This window comes from Rhinatrema bivittatum, chromosome 16 (assembly GCF_901001135.1).
Source record: "Rhinatrema bivittatum chromosome 16, aRhiBiv1.1, whole genome shotgun sequence".
Taxonomy (NCBI): domain Eukaryota; kingdom Metazoa; phylum Chordata; class Amphibia; order Gymnophiona; family Rhinatrematidae; genus Rhinatrema; species Rhinatrema bivittatum.
This window is the reverse complement of record NC_042630.1, coordinates 517,080-537,486: the sequence shown is the minus strand read 5'-3', so window position 1 is coordinate 537,486 and position 20,407 is coordinate 517,080. Positions and strand designations below refer to the sequence as shown.

At 51.8% G+C, this 20,407-nt stretch overlaps 1 protein-coding gene across 7 annotated transcripts in view; it reads right to left on the bottom strand.

The window, feature by feature from the left end:
• Window positions 1–20,407, bottom strand: part of CHD4 (chromodomain helicase DNA binding protein 4) — a 129,140-nt gene that overhangs the window by 47,645 nt on the left and 61,088 nt on the right. For all 7 annotated transcript variants that reach the window (XM_029579471.1, XM_029579470.1, XM_029579469.1 and 4 more), the window contains exons 16-25: window positions 11,707–11,907; window positions 10,387–10,524; window positions 10,014–10,135; window positions 9,502–9,675; window positions 7,633–7,774; window positions 7,407–7,538; window positions 7,209–7,326; window positions 6,980–7,104; window positions 6,570–6,804; window positions 5,664–5,836 (exon numbers count right to left, since the gene is read on the bottom strand). In XM_029579471.1, the coding sequence (XP_029435331.1) occupies window positions 5,664–5,836; window positions 6,570–6,804; window positions 6,980–7,104; window positions 7,209–7,326; window positions 7,407–7,538; window positions 7,633–7,774; window positions 9,502–9,675; window positions 10,014–10,135; window positions 10,387–10,524; window positions 11,707–11,907 (1,560 nt within the window). The remainder of the gene's footprint in view (window positions 1–5,663; window positions 5,837–6,569; window positions 6,805–6,979; window positions 7,105–7,208; window positions 7,327–7,406; window positions 7,539–7,632; window positions 7,775–9,501; window positions 9,676–10,013; window positions 10,136–10,386; window positions 10,525–11,706; window positions 11,908–20,407) is intronic.

Genomic DNA, 20,407 nt, shown 5'->3' with positions numbered 1-20,407 from the left:
GGGAGGGGGTGGAATCACTTGCCGGAGCCCTGAGTCCCGCCAGGATCGGGTCCAAATATTTATCTATTCTTCCTTTTTTTTTTCCTCAAGGAGGCCATAATAATATCCGCGGAGGGCCCCTCCAGCCCCAATCCCTCCTTTGAAAAATATGCGGAGGACCCTGGGAACGTCATCCTCCAGGGACGGGAGGGTGCTCACAGAAAGATGTGGGGGATCAGGATCCTGAAGAACTTAAGCCACCGGGGGAGGGGGGGCCACCCCCAAAACCACCCCCACCCAGCGAAGCGACCCTGGGGCTATCGCGGCCGAGCAACCAGTAAACGACGCGTGGCACGGACACAATTTTTTTGGGGGGGGGGGGGGGATCCTTCTCCTGCCAGCTAGTTAAACAAAAATTGTGCAAGAGGAGGAGGAGGAATCCGCCAAAAAAAAAAAACGGGCCCTGAATTTCCCAGGGGGGGGCGTGAAGGGAGGTCAGGGATCCCATCCAGGGGGGCCGCAAAGCTGAAATCGGGGGAGGGGAGCTCCGAAAAATTCAGCACCCCAGGCAGCTCCAAAAACGGAGTCGCCGAAAAATCCAAGATGGCCACCGTTCCCGGGCTTTGCCAACCCGGGAACGGCCTGGCCATGCTGAGGGGATGTGATCCCAGAGCTAAATTTGCCTGTCCTGCCGAGGAGGGGCCTTCCCCACCCGGCAGGCAGGCAGGCTGAGCAGAGCCCCTCGCGCGAAAATCGCAACGAGGGCTGCTCACAGGGAAGGCAGGCTGCCAGCTGCGGCATGAGAGAGGCCACTGAAGGAAAAAAGTTTAATAGATTTGATTGGCAGCCTGCCGGCAAGAGTGAAACAAACGAAAAACCTGCTGACTCCTGCCTGTCTGGCCTGCCGGTTCAAAACCCCAGTAAGTACAATTTAAAAATCAATCTTAAATCGCTGCTTTAATATATTCTTATTTTATATATATATATATATTTTTTTTTTTAACATAGATTGAGCCTAGCAAAAAAGCTCTAGGCTCCCTGGGCAGGCTGGGGGGGGGGGGGGGGGGGGGGGGGGGAGAAGACGAGCACTGGACCACCAGCATCGGTCCCCACACCGGGAATCACTTACTGACTCAGGCTATGCTCCGCACAAGGGGTGAAGCCCCCCTGAGTCGGGCAAGAGCCAGGAGACGGGACCGTCTCTTGCACAAAAGAAAAGCTAAACTCCCTGTCTAGTATTTTTTTCTTTTTTTTACAGGAAGAAAAGCAAACGAGATCCCTAAGGAATAAGTACTTGCTTGATCCAAGAAGAGAGGAAGAAAAGAAGGCTGAGTAGCCTAGATCAGGAGACCGAAGGGTGAGCTGCTACACCTGCTGGAGACAGACAAATACTGAAGGGTTACAGGGTAGGCTCTGTCCTCATATAGGATATCCTTTTCAGTTTTAGTCTGTCTCCTCCTGCTGGAAAGGAGGCTCAACCCAAGGTCTGGAGTGATCCAGGTACGTACAGGGAACAAACTTTATAGTGATCCTGATTGCAAATAGAAAAAAATTACTACTGGGGAATATTGTGGCATGTTTTGGAGTTTGATTTTTTCCCTGACTACTGAGTTATTGAGGCTTGTTTTGTGTTTGATTGTATCACCCACCAACACTGCCATATGCAAATACATGCCCAAAAGTAGGCCACAGTTGTACGTGCACAAATACCCCTGCCGCAAATATGCACACAAGCATATGCACAGGTGCGCGCCTATGTCATGACACGGCCGCCCGGCGAGAATGTCTGTGCGTGGAAAAAAACAACACAATGGCCTATCACATCTCTGACACAACCGAGCCTGAGGAGTGAGGCCCAGCCAAAGGCTGCTCAACCTGCCGAGGCCCGAGCCACTCCCAGAGCACTGAGAGGGAAAGGGGGTAAGAGATTCAGAGCAACAAACACCGGTAAGGAAAAGGAGGGGGATTAAAACTTCCATACTCCTTTTACCAAGCTCAGCCCTCCCTGGCCGACAACACAATCGCGTCATCGGCTACGGCAGGGAGGGGGGAGGAAAGCACAAGCAGTCAACGCCAAGCACTCCCTCGTCCTTTTGATGACTGCGGCGATCGCGGTATCAATCTTGGGAAGCCTGAGGAGCTCCAATGCGTCCTCCGGGAGCGGATACAATTTGTCCATCGCCCAACGACCTTCAAACCAAGATCTGGATTGTCCCATTCCTTGAACAAGTCCGTGACAGACTAATGAAAGGGAAAAGAACGAGCCGGACCTCGGAGACCCACCATGACGGGGTCCACAGCTCCAACCCTGGAATCCTCAGGCGGGATTTCAATAGCGAGCTCCTCCAGGATGATTGGTATCAGTGGCCCCAACTCATCCCTTCGAAGCAGGCGCACCACTTTGGGATCATCGCCCTTCACCGCCGGGACACCCCCCGGTTTGGACGACTGAGGGTGAAGATCCGGATCCTCCTCCTGCCATCGCCTGGAGTAAACGGGGGCGCTGGATCGTCCTCCGACGAGTCCGACTGAGAAGACTCCGTCAGCTGGGACCGGTACTGGAGAGGGCGTTTTGCTTTGGGGACATCTGCGCCCCCAGACTTGTCTGGAGCGTTTCCGTGAAGAAGACTCTCGGGGCAACTTGGAGTGCAACCTCTTCCCTGACTTGCAATCCTTCAATAACTTGTGCAGCATGCTAAAAAGTTGGGAGGAGAACGAGGAAGAACCACCCTCGGAGTCCGGATCCTCCTCGTCCGAGAAATCCCTGCCATGGAGGTCCGAAACTGTGCCCCCACCAGGAGCAGCCGGCCTCGGGGAAAGCGGAGGGGGAGAGGACCCCTCTCCCAGCACCTCCAGCGCTGCTCTTTCCCGTTCCTGGGAAGTTTTTAATAAAGCCTCCGATCCAGCACTCAGCTGGAAAGGAGCCGAGTCCTTCTCCCCCCGATCGGGCCGCGGCCAGGAGGCTTCCCCAGGGGCCCTGACCTGTAAATCCTGTGAGGGACCCTCCTCCCCCAGAGAGACAGGCTGTACAAACTCCAGCGCGGGAAATCCGTGCACCGCCACAGGCAGAGCAGGCTGCACCACGCGGCATATCCCAGGGCTCGATTTTTGGCTGCCTGAAAAAAGAACCACGGCGATCGGAGGGATTTCCCGGTGAAAACAATGGGCCGAAAAACGGTGAAAAAAGCGGCGAAAAAGGCGAAAACGGAGTGAACACCCGGCCAGACCGTCCTTACACCTCAAGGCAAGTTTCCAAAATGTTTTACAAATTTTTTAAAATGTACTTGTTACCTGGAAGGAGACAGGCTGAGGGTGAGAGCCGAGACCCCCGCATCACCCTTGGCCATGGCAGATGTAGGGTCCCCAACCCTCTGCTCTGCAGCCTCAAGTACCGGGGGGATGGTCCCACCAGGACCTGACAACCCCCTGGGAGGCTACACCCTGTGCACTACTTGCCTAGCTGAAACCTTTTTTCTTTTTTTAATTTAAAGGAACCCTAACCAAGTTCCCCTAACAAACCAAAAGGCAGTACTAAGCAATGAAAAGGAGATCCAAACTACCCCTAACTCAGCACCAGCGAGAGACACTGGGCTTTGCACCTCCACCATCTGCTGGAGACAGAAGAATCCTGGCAGACACGAGGTGGCACCTCAGGGGCATAGGGCAGAGTCCGCAAAGTCTTCTTCTGTCTCCATCTGCTGGAGACAGAAGAATCCTGGCAGACACGAGGTGGCACCTCAGGGGCATAGGACAGAGTCCGCAAAGTCTTCTTCTGTCTCCATCTGCTGGAGACAGAAGAATCCTGGCAGGCACGAGGTGGCACCTCAGGGGCATAGGGCAGAGTCCGCAAAGTCTTCTTCTGTCTCCATCTGCTGGAGACAGAAGAATCCTGGCAGACACGAGGTGGCACCTCAGGGGCATAGGGCAGAGTCCGCAAAGTCTTCTTCTGTCTCCATCTGCTGGAGACAGAAGAATCCTGGCAGACACGAGGTGGCACCTCAGGGGCATAGGGCAGAGTCCGCAAAGTCTTCTTCTGTCTCCATCTGCTGGAGACAGAAGAATCCTGGCAGACACGAGGTGGCACCTCAGGGGCATAGGACAGAGTCCGCAAAGTCTTCTTCTGTCTCCATCTGCTGGAGACAGAAGAATCCTGGCAGACACGAGGTGGCACCTCAGGGGCATAGGGCAGAGTCCGCAAAGTCTTCTTCTGTCTCCATCTGCTGGAGACAGAAGAATCCTGGCAGGCACGAGGTGGCACCTCAGGGGCATAGGGCAGAGTCCGCAAAGTCTTCTTCTGTCTCCATCTGCTGGAGACAGAAGAATCCTGGCAGACACGAGGTGGCACCTCAGGGGCATAGGGCAGAGTCCGCAAAGTCTTCTTCTGTCTCCATCTGCTGGAGACAGAAGAATCCTGGCAGGCACGAGGTGCACCTCAGGGGCATAGGGCAGAGTCCGCAAAGTCTTCTTCTGTCTCCATCTGCTGGAGACAGAAGAATCCTGGCAGGCACGAGGTGGCACCTCAGGGGCATAGGGCAGAGTCTGCAAAGTCTTCTTCTGTCTCCATCTGCTGGAGACAGAAGAATCCTGGCAGGCACGAGGTGGCACCTCAGGGGCATAGGACAGAGTCCGCAAAGTCTTCTTCTGTCTCCATCTGCTGGTGGGGAGGCAAAACCCAGCTGTCCTGGACTGATCCGGGTATGTACAGGGAATGAGCCACTTTGAAAGAGCTGAGGATACCCCTCTGTACCACCCGCTGCCTGAGTTACACTTACCCCCATCTCCTCCTCCCGCACCACATATTGAGCCACTTTGAAGGAGCTGAGGATACCCCTCTGTACCACCCGCCGCCTGAGTTACACTTACCCCCATCTCCTCCTCCCGCCCCACATATTGAGCCACTTTGAAGGAGCTGAGGATACCCCTCTGTACCACCCGCCGCCTGAGTTACACTTACCCCCATCTCCTCCTCCCGCACCACATATTGAGCCACTTTGAAGGAGCTGAGGATACCCCTCTGTACCACCCGCCGCCTGAGTTACACTACCCCCATCTCCTCCTCCCGCACCACATATTGAGCCACTTTGAAGGAGCTGAGGATACCCCTCTGTACCACCCGCCGCCTGAGTTACACTTACCCCCATCTCCTCCTCCCGCACACATATTGAGCCACTTTGAAGGAGCTGAGGATACCCCTCTGTACCCACCCGCCGCCTGAGTTACACTTACCCCCATCTCCTCCTCCCGCACCACATATTGAGCCACTTTGAAGGAGCTGAGGATACCCCTCTGTACCACCCGCTGCCTGAGTTACACTTACCCCCATCTCCTCCTCCCGCACCACATATTGAGCCCACTTTGAAAGGAGCTGAGGATACCCCTCTGTACCACCCGCCGCCTGAGTTACACTTACCCCCATCTCCTCCTCCCGCACCACATATTGAGCCACTTTGAAGGAGCTGAGGATACCCCTCTGTAACCACCCGCTGCCTGAGTTACACTTACCCCCATCTCCTCCTCCCGCACCACATATTGAGCCACTTTGAAGGAGCTGAGGATACCCCTCTGTACCACCCGCCGCCTGAGTTACACTTACCCCCATCTCCTCCTCCCGCACCACATATTGAGCCACTTTGAAGGAGCTGAGGATACCCCTCTGTACCACCCGCTGCCTGAGTTACACTTACCCCCATCTCCTCCTCCCGCACCACATATTGAGCCACTTTGAAGGAGCTGAGGTACTCATTCATTCCTTGTAGCTCTGTGTCCTCGGTCTCATCCTGATTCCGATCCAGCAGCCTGTCAATAGCTTTATCATCGTAGTGGATGACACTGATGTCCTCACCTTCCTTGTTCTCACCTGTGGCATGCAAGATCATTCATTGGATTACACAAGTACTGCCAACAGAAGCCACATCTAGTGCTGTGCATACACCAGAGGCCCTCAATTGCCAACACCCCAATTATACGGTGTGCCAGAAACACCCAACATATACGAGGTGAGGCACGTCAGCAGGGATGGACTGAAAATGCAAGAGGCAGATTAACTGAATATGAAACTGGGTACAAAAAACAATCAGTTCGTAAACATTTAAATGAAGTCAAAGTGGGTAATGTGAAATGTTAGAAGAGCTAGTGAAAATGCATGCAGCCATGTAGCTGGATCTAGCTAGCAGGCTGAAAGACCTAGCAGAAAAGCAGGTGGGTTGTCTGGCAGGCTATGCACGCCTCATGTCAACCATAACAAGCTAATGGCTGCAGAGAACGAGTCGAAAAGATCATGGGGACCCAAGAGGCCGGATGTTCGAAGCACCATGACCATTTGGAAAAAGCATTGTAGTTAGATAGGGCAAGACAGAAATGTTAGTTGTGAACAAAATAGGGGATCTTCCATATTTATCTATCCAAGAGGATAGAGAACAAAACAGGATGATAAATATTGTGTTGGATAAGGAGAGAGTCCACACTGCATGGCTGGCAGTTGTCTGGACTGATCCGGGTATGTACAAGGAACAGGGCAGATTGCAAGTTGGTCTTTTTCTACTACCAAATACTGTTACATATACACTTCTGGGCCTCTTCTCTCCTCTTACCTTCAGTAGCTTCATCCTTGAAGAGCTCTTCTGTGCCGAACTTCAGGATATCATCCAGTTCTTGCTTGGACATAGAGCCAGTCTTGGAGCCGAGACCCGGCCGCACCACCAGGTGAGTCAACATCATCTTCTTCTTGGCCACCTGTGTGATGCGCTCCTCCACCGAGGCCCGGGTCACAAAGCGATAGATCATCACCTTCCGGTTCTGCCCAATGCGGTGTGCCCGGCTGAAGGCCTGCGAGGACACAAACAGAAAGCAGTCCTGTACCTCCACCGTATTCCCACAATCCCCACCCCATGTCATGCTGCCATGCTCCTTCAGCATCCTACTGCATGCTCACAATCCCTTACAAAGGGAAAAAATATGATTTAAACAATCAATTATCTCAGGACCCTGGGATCTCACATACCTGGATATCATTATGAGGGTTCCAGTCCGAGTCGTAGATGATCACTGTGTCTGCTGTGGCCAAGTTAATACCCAGCCCTCCGGCTCTCGTGGAAAGCAGGAAGCAGAACTGCTGAGCACCTGGGGCTGTTGGGAGCACAGAAAAAGGGGGTAAAGCATCTTGGAAAATACTAAGGTAGGGATGAAGAGAGAGAGGAAAGTCGTGTGAGTGCTGTGCAGCTAGAACTGACCATTAAATCGATCGATGGCTTCCTGTCGTAGGTTCCCGGTGATCCCACCATCGATTCGCTCATACTTATAACCCTCATGCTCCAGGAAATCCTCCAACAGGTCCAGCATCTTTGTCATCTGTGGGGAGGGAGGAGAGATGAGAGAGGTGGCAGGCGCAGAAGGAGAGACTGGCCAGGTGCAGGGTGTCTGTACTGTACCTGGGAGAAGATCAGCACTCTGTGGCCATCGTCCTTCAGTTTTTTCAGCATCTTCTGCAACAGCAGCAGCTTTCCAGCTCCCCGGATGAGAGCGCCTCCATCATACATCCCATTTGGCATCTTCGGAGCCTCCTGCAGTAAGAATAGGAAGGGGAAGGGTCACCACTAGAAGGAAAAATAGAAGGTACTACAGCAGTGAAGACTGGGGAGGGTGGTGGAAGCATACCATGGCAGCGACAGGGAAGAGGTAGGGATGATTACAGCATTTCTTCAGGTCCATGACTACGTTGAGAAGAGACACCTGGTTTCCGCCTCCCCGGGCATTTAGTGCTTCAAAATTCCGGGTCAGAATAAATTTGTAATATTTCCTGCACAAGATAACGCACAGGAATTAACATACACAAGAAGGTATTTCTCCCTAACCTTCAAAGACAGAATCCCACACCATCCCTGTCCTCAGAGGCTTCAGACCCAAGGGAGTATCATTCCCTCAGCAAGGGAAACCACCGTCCCTGTCCTCACAGAGGACACAACGTGCCCCGCCCTCAGGAGGGACTATCCTGCCCTCACATAGAGGGACTATCCTGCCCTCACAGAGGATACAACATGCCCCGCCCTCAGGAGGGACTATCCTGCCCTCACATAGAGGATACAACGTGCCCCGCCCTCAGGAGGGACTATCCTGCCCTCACATAGAGGACACAACGTGCCCCGCCCTCAGGAGGGACTATCCTGCCCTCACAAAGGACACAACATGCCCCGCCCTCAGGAGGGACTATCCTGCCCTCACATAGAGGATACAACATACCCCGCCCTCAGGAGAGACTATCCTGCCCTCACATAGAGGATACAACATGCCCCGCCCTCAGGAGGGACTATCCTGCCCTCACATAGAGGATAGACTTAGCTTTTGGGTACTTGCCAGGTTCTTATGCCCTGGATTGGCCACTGTTGGAAACAGGATGCTGGGCTTGATGGACCCTTGGTCTGACCCAGTATGGCATTTTCTTATGTTCTTATACAACGTGCCTCGTCCTCAGGAGGGACTATCCTGCCCTCACATAGAGGACACAACGTGCCCCGCCCTCACAGAGAGGACACAACGTGCCCCGCCCTCACAGAGAGGACACAACGTGCCCCGCCCTCACAGAGAGGACACAACGTGCCCCGCCCTCACAGAGAGGACACAACGTGCCCCGCCCTCACAGAGAGGACACAACGTGCCCCGCCCTCAGGAGGGACTATCCTGCCCTCACATAGAGGATACAACGTGCCCCGCCCTCACATAGAGGATACAACGTGCCCCGCCCTCACATAGAGGATACAACGTGCCCCGCCCTCAGGAGGGACTATCCTGCCCTCACAGAGGACACACGTGCCCCGCCCTCACAGAGAGGACACAACGTGCCCCGCCCTCACAGAGAGGACACAACGTGCCCCGCCCTCACAGAGAGGACACAACGTGCCCCGCCCTCAGGAGGGACTATCCTGCCCTCACATAGAGGATACAACGTGCCCCGCCCTCACATAGAGGATACGTGCCCCGCCCTCACATAGAGGATACAACGTGCCCCGCCCTCAGGAGGGACTATCCTGCCCTCACAGAGGATACAACGTGCCCCGCCCTCACATAGAGGATACAACGTGCCCCGCCCTCAGGAGGGACTATCCTGTCCTCACATAGAGGACACAACGTGCCCCGCCCTCACATAGAGGACACAACGTGCCCCGCCCTCACATAGAGGATACAACGTGCCCCGCCCTCACATAGAGGATACAACGTGCCCCGCCCTCAGGAGGGACTATCCTGCCCTCACATAGAGGATACAACGTGACCCGCCCTCACATAGAGGTTACAACGTGCCTCGTCCTCAGGAGGGACTATCCTGCCCTCACATAGAGGATACAACGTGCCCCGCCCTCACATAGAGGATACAACGTGCCCCGCCCTCACATAGAGGACACAACGTGCCCCGCCCTCACATAGAGGACACAACGTGCCCCGCCCTCACATAGAGGATACAACGTGCCCCGCCCTCAGGAGTCTGCATCAGTTCCCCAAAGCCCTGCCTGGGAAGGCCTCCCATTCACATACTTCTGCATGGGACTAAGCTCCACTCGCACAATGAGCTCCGTTTTAGATGGCATGTTCTTAAACACGTCAGCTTTCAGCCGCCGCAGCATGTGGGGCCCCAGCATGTCATGTAGCTTCTTAATCTGATCCTCTTTAGCAATGTCTGCAAACTCTTCCAGGAAACCTTCCAGGTTACTGTAGGAAAAAGATACAGCGAGATCAGAAGCTGCCTCCTGTGCAAGCATTCACTATTCCAATAGGGGTGAAGAAGTGAACGCAGTTAAGATGGGAAGAGAGGGTATTTCTCAAACATGAATCTCCAAGTGGATCAGAGGGTGAAGGGGTCTCATACATCCTTTTGGTGGTAACTTATGTTTCATTCAAATTTCCCCAAGCACATGTAGAAAGAGCACGACTTACAACATCCTCTACCACTCTGGGTGTGGGGATTGGGAGATAGGATGGGAAAGGGCTCACAAATTAGTCTCTCTGGATAAGGGAGAAGATAGGACACAGTGAGGGGTGTTGCATACTTGAATCTCTCCGGAGTGAGGAAATTCAGCAAGTGAAACAATTCCTCCAAGTTGTTCTGCAGTGGCGTCCCCGTAAGCAGCAGCTTGTGCTGGAGCGAATATCCATTAAGGACCCTGAAAAACTAAATGAGACAAATCAATACATGCACACATGGGATGTCATGTAAGGGACCATGCAACACATACGGGGGGGGGGGGGGGGGGGACGGACACGCAAGGCCCAGGGCAAATCAGCCAAAGAGAACCCCAGCCCTGGGAGACTGTAGAGGGATGGAGGTGCCACTATTCCTTCCATGCAATCCCCTCCCTCTAAGGACACGCTCCCCCCTTCCCTCAAGACTGTTAGCCTCACCCACCCTATGCTGCTCCTTACCTTAGACTGGTTGTTCTTGAGGCGATGAGCTTCATCCACAATGAGGCAGGCCCAGTCGATGGAGCCCAGCACTGCCATGTCGATAGTGATCAGCTCGTAAGAGGTGAGGAGGACGTGGAATTTCACAGAGGCCTCTTTCTGCACAAGTACAGAGGAAATGTGAAATCCTGCACAGCACACTCAGCACCAGCATGCAGGAAACACGTGAAAGTGATCACATCACAATCACAGGGTGAGACTCAAGAAGTGAGAAACCCCATGCACCACAGGCTCACTCAGAGCAGGAGCAGGCAGGGTAATACTCCGTATACCACACTCAGCACCAGCATGCAGGAAACACGTGAAAGTGATCACAATCACAGGGTGAGACTCAAGAAGTGAGAAACCCCATGCACCACAGGCTCACTCTGAGCAGGAGCAGGCAGGGTAATACTCCGTATACCACACTCAGCACCAGCATGCAGGAAACACGTGAAAGTGATCACATCACAATCACAGGGTGAGACTCAAGAAGTGAGAAACCCCATGCACCACAGGCTCACTCAGAGCAGGAGCAGGCAGGGTAATACTCCGTATACCACACTCAGCACCAGCATGCAGGAAACACGTGAAAGTGATCACAATCACAGGGTGAGACTCAAGAAGTGAGAAACCCCATGCACCACAGGCTCACTCAGAGCAGGAGCAGGCAGGGTAATACTCCGTATACCACACACTCAGCACCAGCATGCAGGAAACACGTGAAAGTGATCACATCACAATCACAGGGTGAGACTCAAGAAGTGAGAAATCCCATGCAACACAGGCTCACTCAGAGCAGGAGCAGGCAGGGTAATACTCCGTATACCACACACTCAGCACCAGCATGCAGGAAACACGTGAAAGTGATCACATCACAATCACAGGGTGAGACTCAAGAAGTGAGAAATCCCATGCAACACAGGCTCACTCAGAGCAGGAGCAGGCAGGGTAATACTCCGTATACCACACACTCAGCACCAGCATGCAGGAAACATGTGAAAGTGATCACATCACAATCACAGGGTGAGACTCAAGAAGTGAGAAATCCCATGCAACACAGGCTCACTCAGAGCAGGAGCAGGCAGGGTAATACTCCGTATACCCACACACTCAGCACCAGCATGCAGGAAACACGTGAAAGTGATCACATCACAATCACAGGGTGAGACTCAAGAAGTGAGAAATCCCATGCAACACAGGCTCACTCAGAGCAGGAGCAGGCAGACTCAGAAGAAACATGCACAAGGCAAGTAAAAGCCTGTACACTGCAGGAGGAATCTACCTGTCTCTGTTACTCACCTTCATGCGCGAGGCCTTCTTCCCACCACGGATGGCATTGTCTTCGAAAGAGAACTCATTCTCACGGATCACAGCACGGCTGTCCTTGTCCCCCACGTAGGTCACTACATACATGTCTGGAGCCCACATCTCAAACTCCCGCTCCCAGTTAATGATGGTGGACAGCGGGGCGCTGACTAGGAACGGTCCCTTTGAGTGGCCCTGCAGAGGGAGAGCAAGAGAGATATCAAGGAACAATGAAAGACATGAATCCTGAGGGAGAACTGAGAGCAGCAGCCTGCACTGATAGATCTGCAAGTATTGCTTTGCTAGGGAATTTTAGTGGCTTAAAGTCTGGGGGAGAAGAGGGATTGTGGGATAAACTGGTTATTACTGTCTCCTTTGGTCTTTTAGAATTTAAAAAACTAGCTTATTCACATTTCTGGCTTTCCCCAACCCTCCAAGCACATTCTCTGAATATAGACTGTTATCCCACTTAAAAGGACAAGAGATGAAAATTGGTTCTTCCCTGCTAATTTTCGTTCCTGTAATACCACAGATCAGTCCAGAGAAGTGGGTTGTGTATCCCTACCAGCAGGTGGAGTCAGAGAACAATTAGACCTTTGGGCACTGCTACATAACGAGTACGCCACCTGCAGTCCCTCAGTATTGACCTGTACCCAAGCCCATGCTATCAGAACTAAATAACAAAGGACATAAGAAAATGCCATACTGGGTCAGACCAAGGGTCCATCAAGCCCAGCATAAGGCCATAAGAACCTGGCAAGTACCCAAAAACTAAGTCTATTCCACGTTACCATTGCTAATGGCAGTGGCTATTCTCTAAGTGAACTTAATAGCAGGTAATGGACTTCTCCAAGAACTTATCCAATCCTTTTTTAAACCCAGCTATATTAACTGCACTAACCACATCCTCTGGCAACAAATTCCAGAGTTTAATTGTGCGTTGAGTAAAAAAGAACTTTCTCCGATTAGTTTTAAATGTGCCCCATGCTAACTTCATGGAGAGCCCCCTAGTCTTTCTACTATCCGAAAGAGTAAATAACCGATTCACATCTACCCGTTCTAGACCTCTCATGATTTTAAACACCTCTATCATATCCCCCCTCAGTCGTCTCTTCTCCAAGCTGAAAAGTCCTAACCTCTTCAGCCTTTCCTCATAGGGGAGCTGTTCCATTCCCCTTATTTTGGTTGCCCTTCTCTGTACCTTCTCCATCGCAATTATATCTTTTTTGAGATGCGGCGACCAGAATTGTACACAGTATTCAAGGTGAGGTCTCACCATGGAGCGATACAGAGGCATGATGACATTTTCCGTTTTATTCACCATTCCCTTTCTAATAATGCCCAACATTCTGTTTGCTTTTTTGACTGCCGCAGCACACTGAGCCGACGATTTCAATGTGTTATCCACTATGACACCTAGATCTCTTTCTTGGGTTGTAGCACCTAATATGGAACCCAACATTGTGTAATTATAGCATGGGTTATTTTTCCCTATATGCATCACCTTGCACTTAACCACATTAAATTTCATCTGCCATTTGGATGCCCAATTTTCCAGTCTCACAAGGTCTTCCTGCAATTTATCACAATCTGCTTGTGATTTAACTACTCTGAACAATTTTGTGTCATCTGCAAATTTGATTATCTCACTCATCGTATTTCTTTCCAGATCATTTATAAATATATTGAAAAGTAAGGGTCCCAATACAGATCCCTGAGGCAGTCCACTGTCCACTCCCTTCCACTGAGAAAATTGCCCATTTAATCCTACTCTGTTTTCTGTCTTTTAGCCAGTTTGTAATCCACGAAAGGACATCGCCACCTATCCCATGACTTTTTACTTTTCCTAGAAGCCTCTCATGAGGAACTTTGTCAAACGCCTTCTGAAAATCCAAGTATACTATATCTACCGGTTCACCTTTATCCACATGTTTATTAACTCTTTCAAAAAAGTGAAGCAGATTTGTGAGGCAAGACTTGCCCTGGGTAAAGCCAAGCTGACTTTGTTCCATTAAACCAGGTCTTTCTATATGTTCTGTGATTTTGATGTTTAGAACACTTTCCACTATTTTTCCTGGCACTGAAGTCATGCTAACTGGTCTGTAGTTTCCCGGATCGCCCCTGGAGCCCTTTTTAAATATTGGGGTTACATTTGCTATCCTCCAGTCTTCAGGTACAATGGATGATTTTAATGATAGGTTACAAATTTTTACTAATAGGTCTGAAATTTCATTTTTTAGTTCCTTCAGAACCCAACCAAATTTCCGGACTACCACTTTGTTGCTGGCAAAAACCAGACTGAACAACTGCTAAAAAAACTGCTCCATGAATCATGTCTGCAAAAAAGGAGCTTCAACAATAAAAAAGCAGGTTCTGACCAAGACAGTCTTTCAGTATCTGAAGAAAGGGGTGGGCCTCTGGACTGATCTGTGGTATTACAGGAATGAAAATTAGCAGGTAAGAACCAATTTTCATTTCCTGAACATACCCAGATCAGTCCAGAAAAGTGGGATGTACCCAAGCCACCCTACACTGGGTGGGAACCCGAAAGACCTGCACGAAGCACACTCTCCCCGAAGGACGTTTCATCAGAAGCCTTAACGTCCAATCGGTAATGTTTTGTAAAAGTGTGAATAGACGACCACACCTCCGCCCTACAGATCTCCTGAGGCGACAGTAACTGACACTCTGCCCAGGAGGTAGCCTGAGCCCTAGGGGAATGAGCTGTGAGACCCAAAGGTACCTGACTGCTCAGGCTATGTATGCCGCGCAAATGGCTTCCTTATCCTGCGAGATATGGTCGCCTTTGACGCTTTGTCCCCCTTCTTTGGGCCACCAAAGAGAACAAACAAATGATCGGAACATCTGAAGTCATTGGTAACCTCCAGATAATGCAATAAGGTGCGCCGCACATCCAAAAGATGAAGGTCTCTGGTCTGAGAAGACTCCCGGGACCAGTTAGGGAACCCCGGAAGCTCCACAGTTTGATTGACTTGAAAGGCTGAAACCATCTTAGGGACAAAGGACGGAACCATACGTAACGATACCTGATCGTCGTAAATCCGAAGAAACGGATCCAGACAAGACAGCGCCTGCACCTATGAGATCCGACGGGCCGAACAAATGGCCACCAAAACCACCGTTTTCAAAGTCAGATCTTTCAGGGAAACTCCACGAAGAGGCTCGGAAGGAGCGCCACATAGAACTCGCAGGACTAAATTCAAACTCAAATCCAGACACACCGAATGGATAGGAGGGCGCAAATGTTTGACCCCCTTAAACCGAGCAATATCCGGATGCGCTGCCAGTGAACAGCCTTCAAAGTTTCCCCGCAAGGCACCTAGAGCTGCAACTTGTACACGAAGGGAATGGACGCCAAGCAAGGCCCTCTTGCAGAAAGTCAAGCACCCGAGGAACATGCACCGCTAAAAGGTTGCAGGAATGCTGATGACACCACGTCTCAAAAAGCTTCCAAATTCTCACATAGGCCATAGAGGTGGCCGGACGTCTCGCCTGTAGGAGGGTGGAAATGACTTGTTCTGAATAACCCCTCAAGCGTAAACGTCACCTCTCAAAAGCCAAGCCGCGAGAGGAGAAGCGATCCTCCCGATCCTAAAATATGGGCCCCTGATGGAGTAGATGCGATAAGATGAGCCAGCTGAAGTGGACCCCTCTAGAGCCAAGTGTACCAGATCCGCGAACCATGGACGACGTGGCCACTCCGGCGCCACAGAATCACCCTTCTCGGGTGCCGCTCTGTGCGACAGAGAAGCCGACCTATGAGGGGCCCAGGGCGGGAAGGCCTCCTCCTGCAGGCTAAGCTAAAAGAAATTAGTTCTTACCTGTTAATTTTCGTTCCTGTAGTACCACGGATCAGTCCAGACCATGGGTTTGAGCCTCCTGTCCAGCAGATGGAGACAGACTAAACTGAAATGATATCCTATATCAGGACAGAGCCTACCTTGCACGCCCTCCAGTATAACTATTGTCAAAGCAGAAAAACAAGATAAAGAACAAGATCAAGCAAGTAACCCACAAAAACTCAATGGAGTAACTCTATAACTTTGTAAGGAACTCTGTAGGAAGAAACGCTCTTTTGCATGTACTTGGTCATCAAAACCAATGCTTCCGGTGGTTCATAGAGAATAAAACGTACTGGCATCCTATACCTGTAGGAAAAGCTTCAAGCGGATGAATGTGACATACCAGCAGGGAAGAGCGGCTGGAGCTGATCCGTGGTACTACAGGAACGAAAAATTACAGGTAAGAAACTAATTTTCCTTTCCCTGTATGTACCCGGATCAGTCCAAACCGTGGGATGTACCAAAGCTTCCTACACTGGGTGGGACCCGAGACAGTCCAGCTCAAAGCACTTGCCGACCAAAAGAACCAAAAACCGGTGCTTGCACATCCGGCAGTAGTGTCGAGCAAAGGTATGCAGGGACGTCCATGTAGCGGCCCTGCAGATTTCTCGCAGAGAAACAGATTGGCTCTCTGCCCAGGAAGTGGCTTGAGAACGCAACGAATGAGCCTTTAGGCCTTCAGGAACTGCCCAACCTTGGCAAAGATAGGCCGAGGAAATTGCCTGCTTCAACCACCAAGCAATAGTAGTCTTAGAAACCGGTTTGCCCCGATTGGGACCACACCAGAGGACGCAAAAGATGATCCGAGACCCCGAAAGTCATCGGTAACTTGGAGATACTGGAGTAGAACACGTTTGACATCAAGCCTGCGAAGGTCGCCCCCAGCGTACCTGCAATCTCCTCTGGGGAGAATGCCTGGAAGCTCCACAGACTGGTTTACATGGAAAGCGGAGACAACCTTCGGCAAGAAAGAAGGCACCGTCTTGAGAGAAACTCCTGAATCGGAAAAACGCAAAAAAGGTTCCCGACAGGACAATGCTTGAATCTCGGAAACCGCCAAGCGGAAGTGACAGAGACGAGAAAAACCTGTCTTGAGCGCAAGGTCCTTTACCGTAGCCAGATGGAGAGGTTCAAAACGGGGCCACACAGAGAGCCCGGAGGATGAGATTAAGACTCCATGAAGGACAAGTAGAGCGAGCGGGTAGTCGCAGGTGCTTGACTCCCTTCAAGAATCGAACCACGTCTGGGTGGCCCGCTAAGGGATGACCCTCTACCCGTCCAAGGAGAGAGCAGAGAGAGGAAACTTGCAGGCGCAGGGAACTGAGAGACCCTTGGAGAGATCCTTCTGTAGGAAAGAAAGAAGCAATGAGACCGGAGCAGAGCATGCTGAGATCCCCGACTCCACACAAACAGACTCAAAGACTTTCCAAACGCGCACGTAAGCTAGAGAAGTCGACTGCTTCCGAGCTCGCAGCAAAGTGGAGATAACCCTCCTCCTTATAGCCCTTACGCCTCAGGCATCTCCGTTCAAAGCCAGCCCACTAGACAAAAGCGATTGGCCTGGTCGAAAAATATGGGCCCCTGCCGAAGCAGAAGATGGCCTAGCCAGAGAGGTCTGTCCGTCGCCAGGTTGAAGAGATCCGTGAACCACGGTCTGTGAGGCCATGTGAGAACCACTGGTCCTCGGTGGAGTTCTATTCTTCGGGGGGTAAAACAGGTAAATCTCGCTCCTCTGTCCCCTGTGAAGCAGAATCAGCACGGGAGACAAACCCAAAATATCCGCCGTTTCCCGCAGTTTGCCTGGCCATGCGTCGGGGAGCACGTCCCCGGGCTTGAGTCTTCGGCCCCCTCTCCACCCGGCAGGCATCCAGAGCACACCTCATCTCGGGGCTCTCCACACGCTAAACAAAAATTTGACCGCGGCATGAAGAGAGCAGCCCAGCCGCGAGAGAAAGAAAAAACAGCTGAGCGGGGAGCCCCAGAGGAGAAGAGCAAGAGATCGAACCCTGCTCTCTCCCTGATAGCCAAAACCTGTCTGCCTCTTATATTTACTTATTTATTAAACTTTTTTTGTTGTTGCTTGATGATATATATTTTAACAGGGGGGATTGAACGTCCCTGAAGCTGCACCCGAGGTATAGACGTCCTGGGGCAAGGCAGAAGGCTGAGGGGGAGTGACTCTGGCAACCACCAGTATCGCCCCAGGTAAGGAGGTCACCGGCAAGGGAACCTAGGCTGAACAAGTCAAGGGGCAAAGCCCCCTAGGAACCCCAAGAGCGAGGGAGACAGGCCTGTCCTCCCTGACACAGTCAAAGATTTTTTTTTTTTTTTTTTTTTTACTAAAGAAAAAAGTCAGACAATACTTGCTTGAGCTTGCCACCCAGGAAAAGAAGCAAAGAAAAAGCTTGCCCTTCCCTTACGGGGTTTTAATAGGGAACCACAGGTGAGCTGTCTGGCATATGCTGGAGACAGGACAAATCCTGAAGGGCTGCAGGGTAGGCTCTGTCCTGATATAGGATATTCATTTCAGTTTGGTCTGTCTCCATCCTGCTGGACAGGAGGCTCAACCCACGCTCTGGACTGATCCGTTGTATGTACAGGGAAGGGATCTTAACTCATCCCACTTGAACAAACGCACCATGCTGGGGTCATCCCCTCTGCAGGAGGGTCAGTGGGCTCATCCGGAGTCATCAATATCCACATCAGCCGCATCTAGCCGCGGATCCGGGTCTGCCGCCCCTACTCCCCAGAAGTCGGCGTCGCCCCAGACCCCGGGATCGGATCTCGCGTACCCTGGGGAGAATCCCCTGTGGGGTGAGCCTGATCAGGGAGGCGCTGACGAGGGTCCGTACCCCGACTCTTTTCTCAGCTGGGTCCAAAACCTGCCCCCAGGAGACGGGGCTGCTTTAACTGCTGAGTGTTTCCTTGCCAGGAAGCCTGGTGCAAAAGGAGGACAAATTCTGGGGAAAACCCCTCCGGGTCCCCCACCGGAGAGTAGGAAAAAAATGTGGGTCCTCCCCGAAATTTCCTTCCAGGGACATGAGTCCTCACTATGGAGCCCTTCCACTGCTCCTCGGGTCGCCCTAGGGCTGGGCACCTAGCTGGGAGAAAAGGCTGGAGAAGCAACGGGGGAACATCCACGCCTGCCCCCCCCCCCCCCCCCCCCCCCCCCACAGCTCTCTCCTCCATGCCACAAAAAGCTCCCAAATGGCCACCGTTCCCGCGCTCAGGGGGGGGGGAACAGATCTGCCAGGAGCTCCAGAGCAGCGAGCAGCCTCCCAGTGCTCAACTGCTGCACACCCCCGCCCCTACAAACGCGCCCGAACAGCCCTCCCCCACCGGGGAGGCAGCAATCGCAGCAGCTGGAGGAAATGCGGCTCGCCAGCTTGCTCACCACAGCACGAGCACTGGTTGGGGCATACACCGGCAAGCCCGCAGAAGTGGGGAGGAAGAACAAAACTGACCTTGCTTCCAACGTCCCTCCCGGGCCCAAAACTACGCGACCAGCCTCGCAGCACAAGCCTAATAACATTGCCCAAGCAAGCTGTAGCTGACAAAAATAAAACCACTCTAACAATCAGACAAGAAAAAGGTCCTTTCCTGAAGAGCTGGAAAAGGCTGAAGGAGGAGGGAGCTGGACCACCAGCTGTCACCCCGCCGGCCAAGAGCAAATTTAGGGTTCCCAACCCCTGCTCATCCAATGCTATAACCACTCTGTCTTCTCGTATAAAATGGACTCTGAGACGTTCAGGTTATAGCACTGTTTAAGTTTTTTTAATTTGTTCATTCTATGGTAACAACACTTTACCGGCCTTTCTTCTTTCCAGCTTGTTGTAAGCTTCCAAGTTCTCTCCCCCTGTTGATTGTAACTTTGACTTATTCCTACCTATTGTCATCTTTCGTTTACTTGAATTATTACTCTAGTTTTCCCTTTGTTAAACTGTAAACCGATCCGATATGGTTATTTACTATGAAGGTCGGTATAAAAAACTGTTAAATAAATAAAATAAATAAATAACCAGGGAGGACGGTCCCACCGGGACCTTACAACTCCCTGGGAGGCCAAAGCTGAATTCTAATTCCTCTTTTTTTTTTTTTTTTTTTAATCTAGCTTGGATCAGAACCGCAGGTTTGCACCACCTCCATCTGCTGGAGACAGAGAAATACTGAGGAGCAGCAGGTGGCACACCAGGTTAAGAGAGGGCGCTCTCAATGTTTTTCTCCCTTCCATCTGCTGGAAGGGAAGCAAAACCCAGCTCTCTGGACTGATCTGGGTTTGTACAGGTAATTACATCTCCCGGATAGATCTCCACGCGCCACAATATCTTGCCCACCAGCGGCCACATACAGCAGAAACATCCCTTGGCCAAGGAGAACCAAGGCGTCAAACTTCCTCTGCTCTGCATTCTCTTCTGCGACTGAAGAAGCGGGCTGTCTTGGCATTTTGCTGTGTCGCCATTAAGTCCAAGCGAGGCTTGCCCCACCTGGCACTGATGAGAGCCACTACTTCCTCCGACAGCTCCCACTCCCCTGCACACTGTCGGTCCCGGCTAGGTGCAAAGCCGCTATCAATGTCAGATGCTGCTCTGCCCAGTGGATCAGCTCCCGAGTTTCCTGAGCAACTGCCCGACTCTTGGTACCACTTTGCCGACTGATATAGGCCACCATCGTTGCATTGTCTGACAAGATTCTGACCGGATGGCCACACACGAAGGTGAGAAAGGCCCTCAGCGCCAAATGCACTGCTGTCTCTAGGTGATAGACCATGATGCCTCTTCTGCCGTCCACTGGCTCTGCATGACAGATCCTGACAGACAGCTCCCCAACCAGAG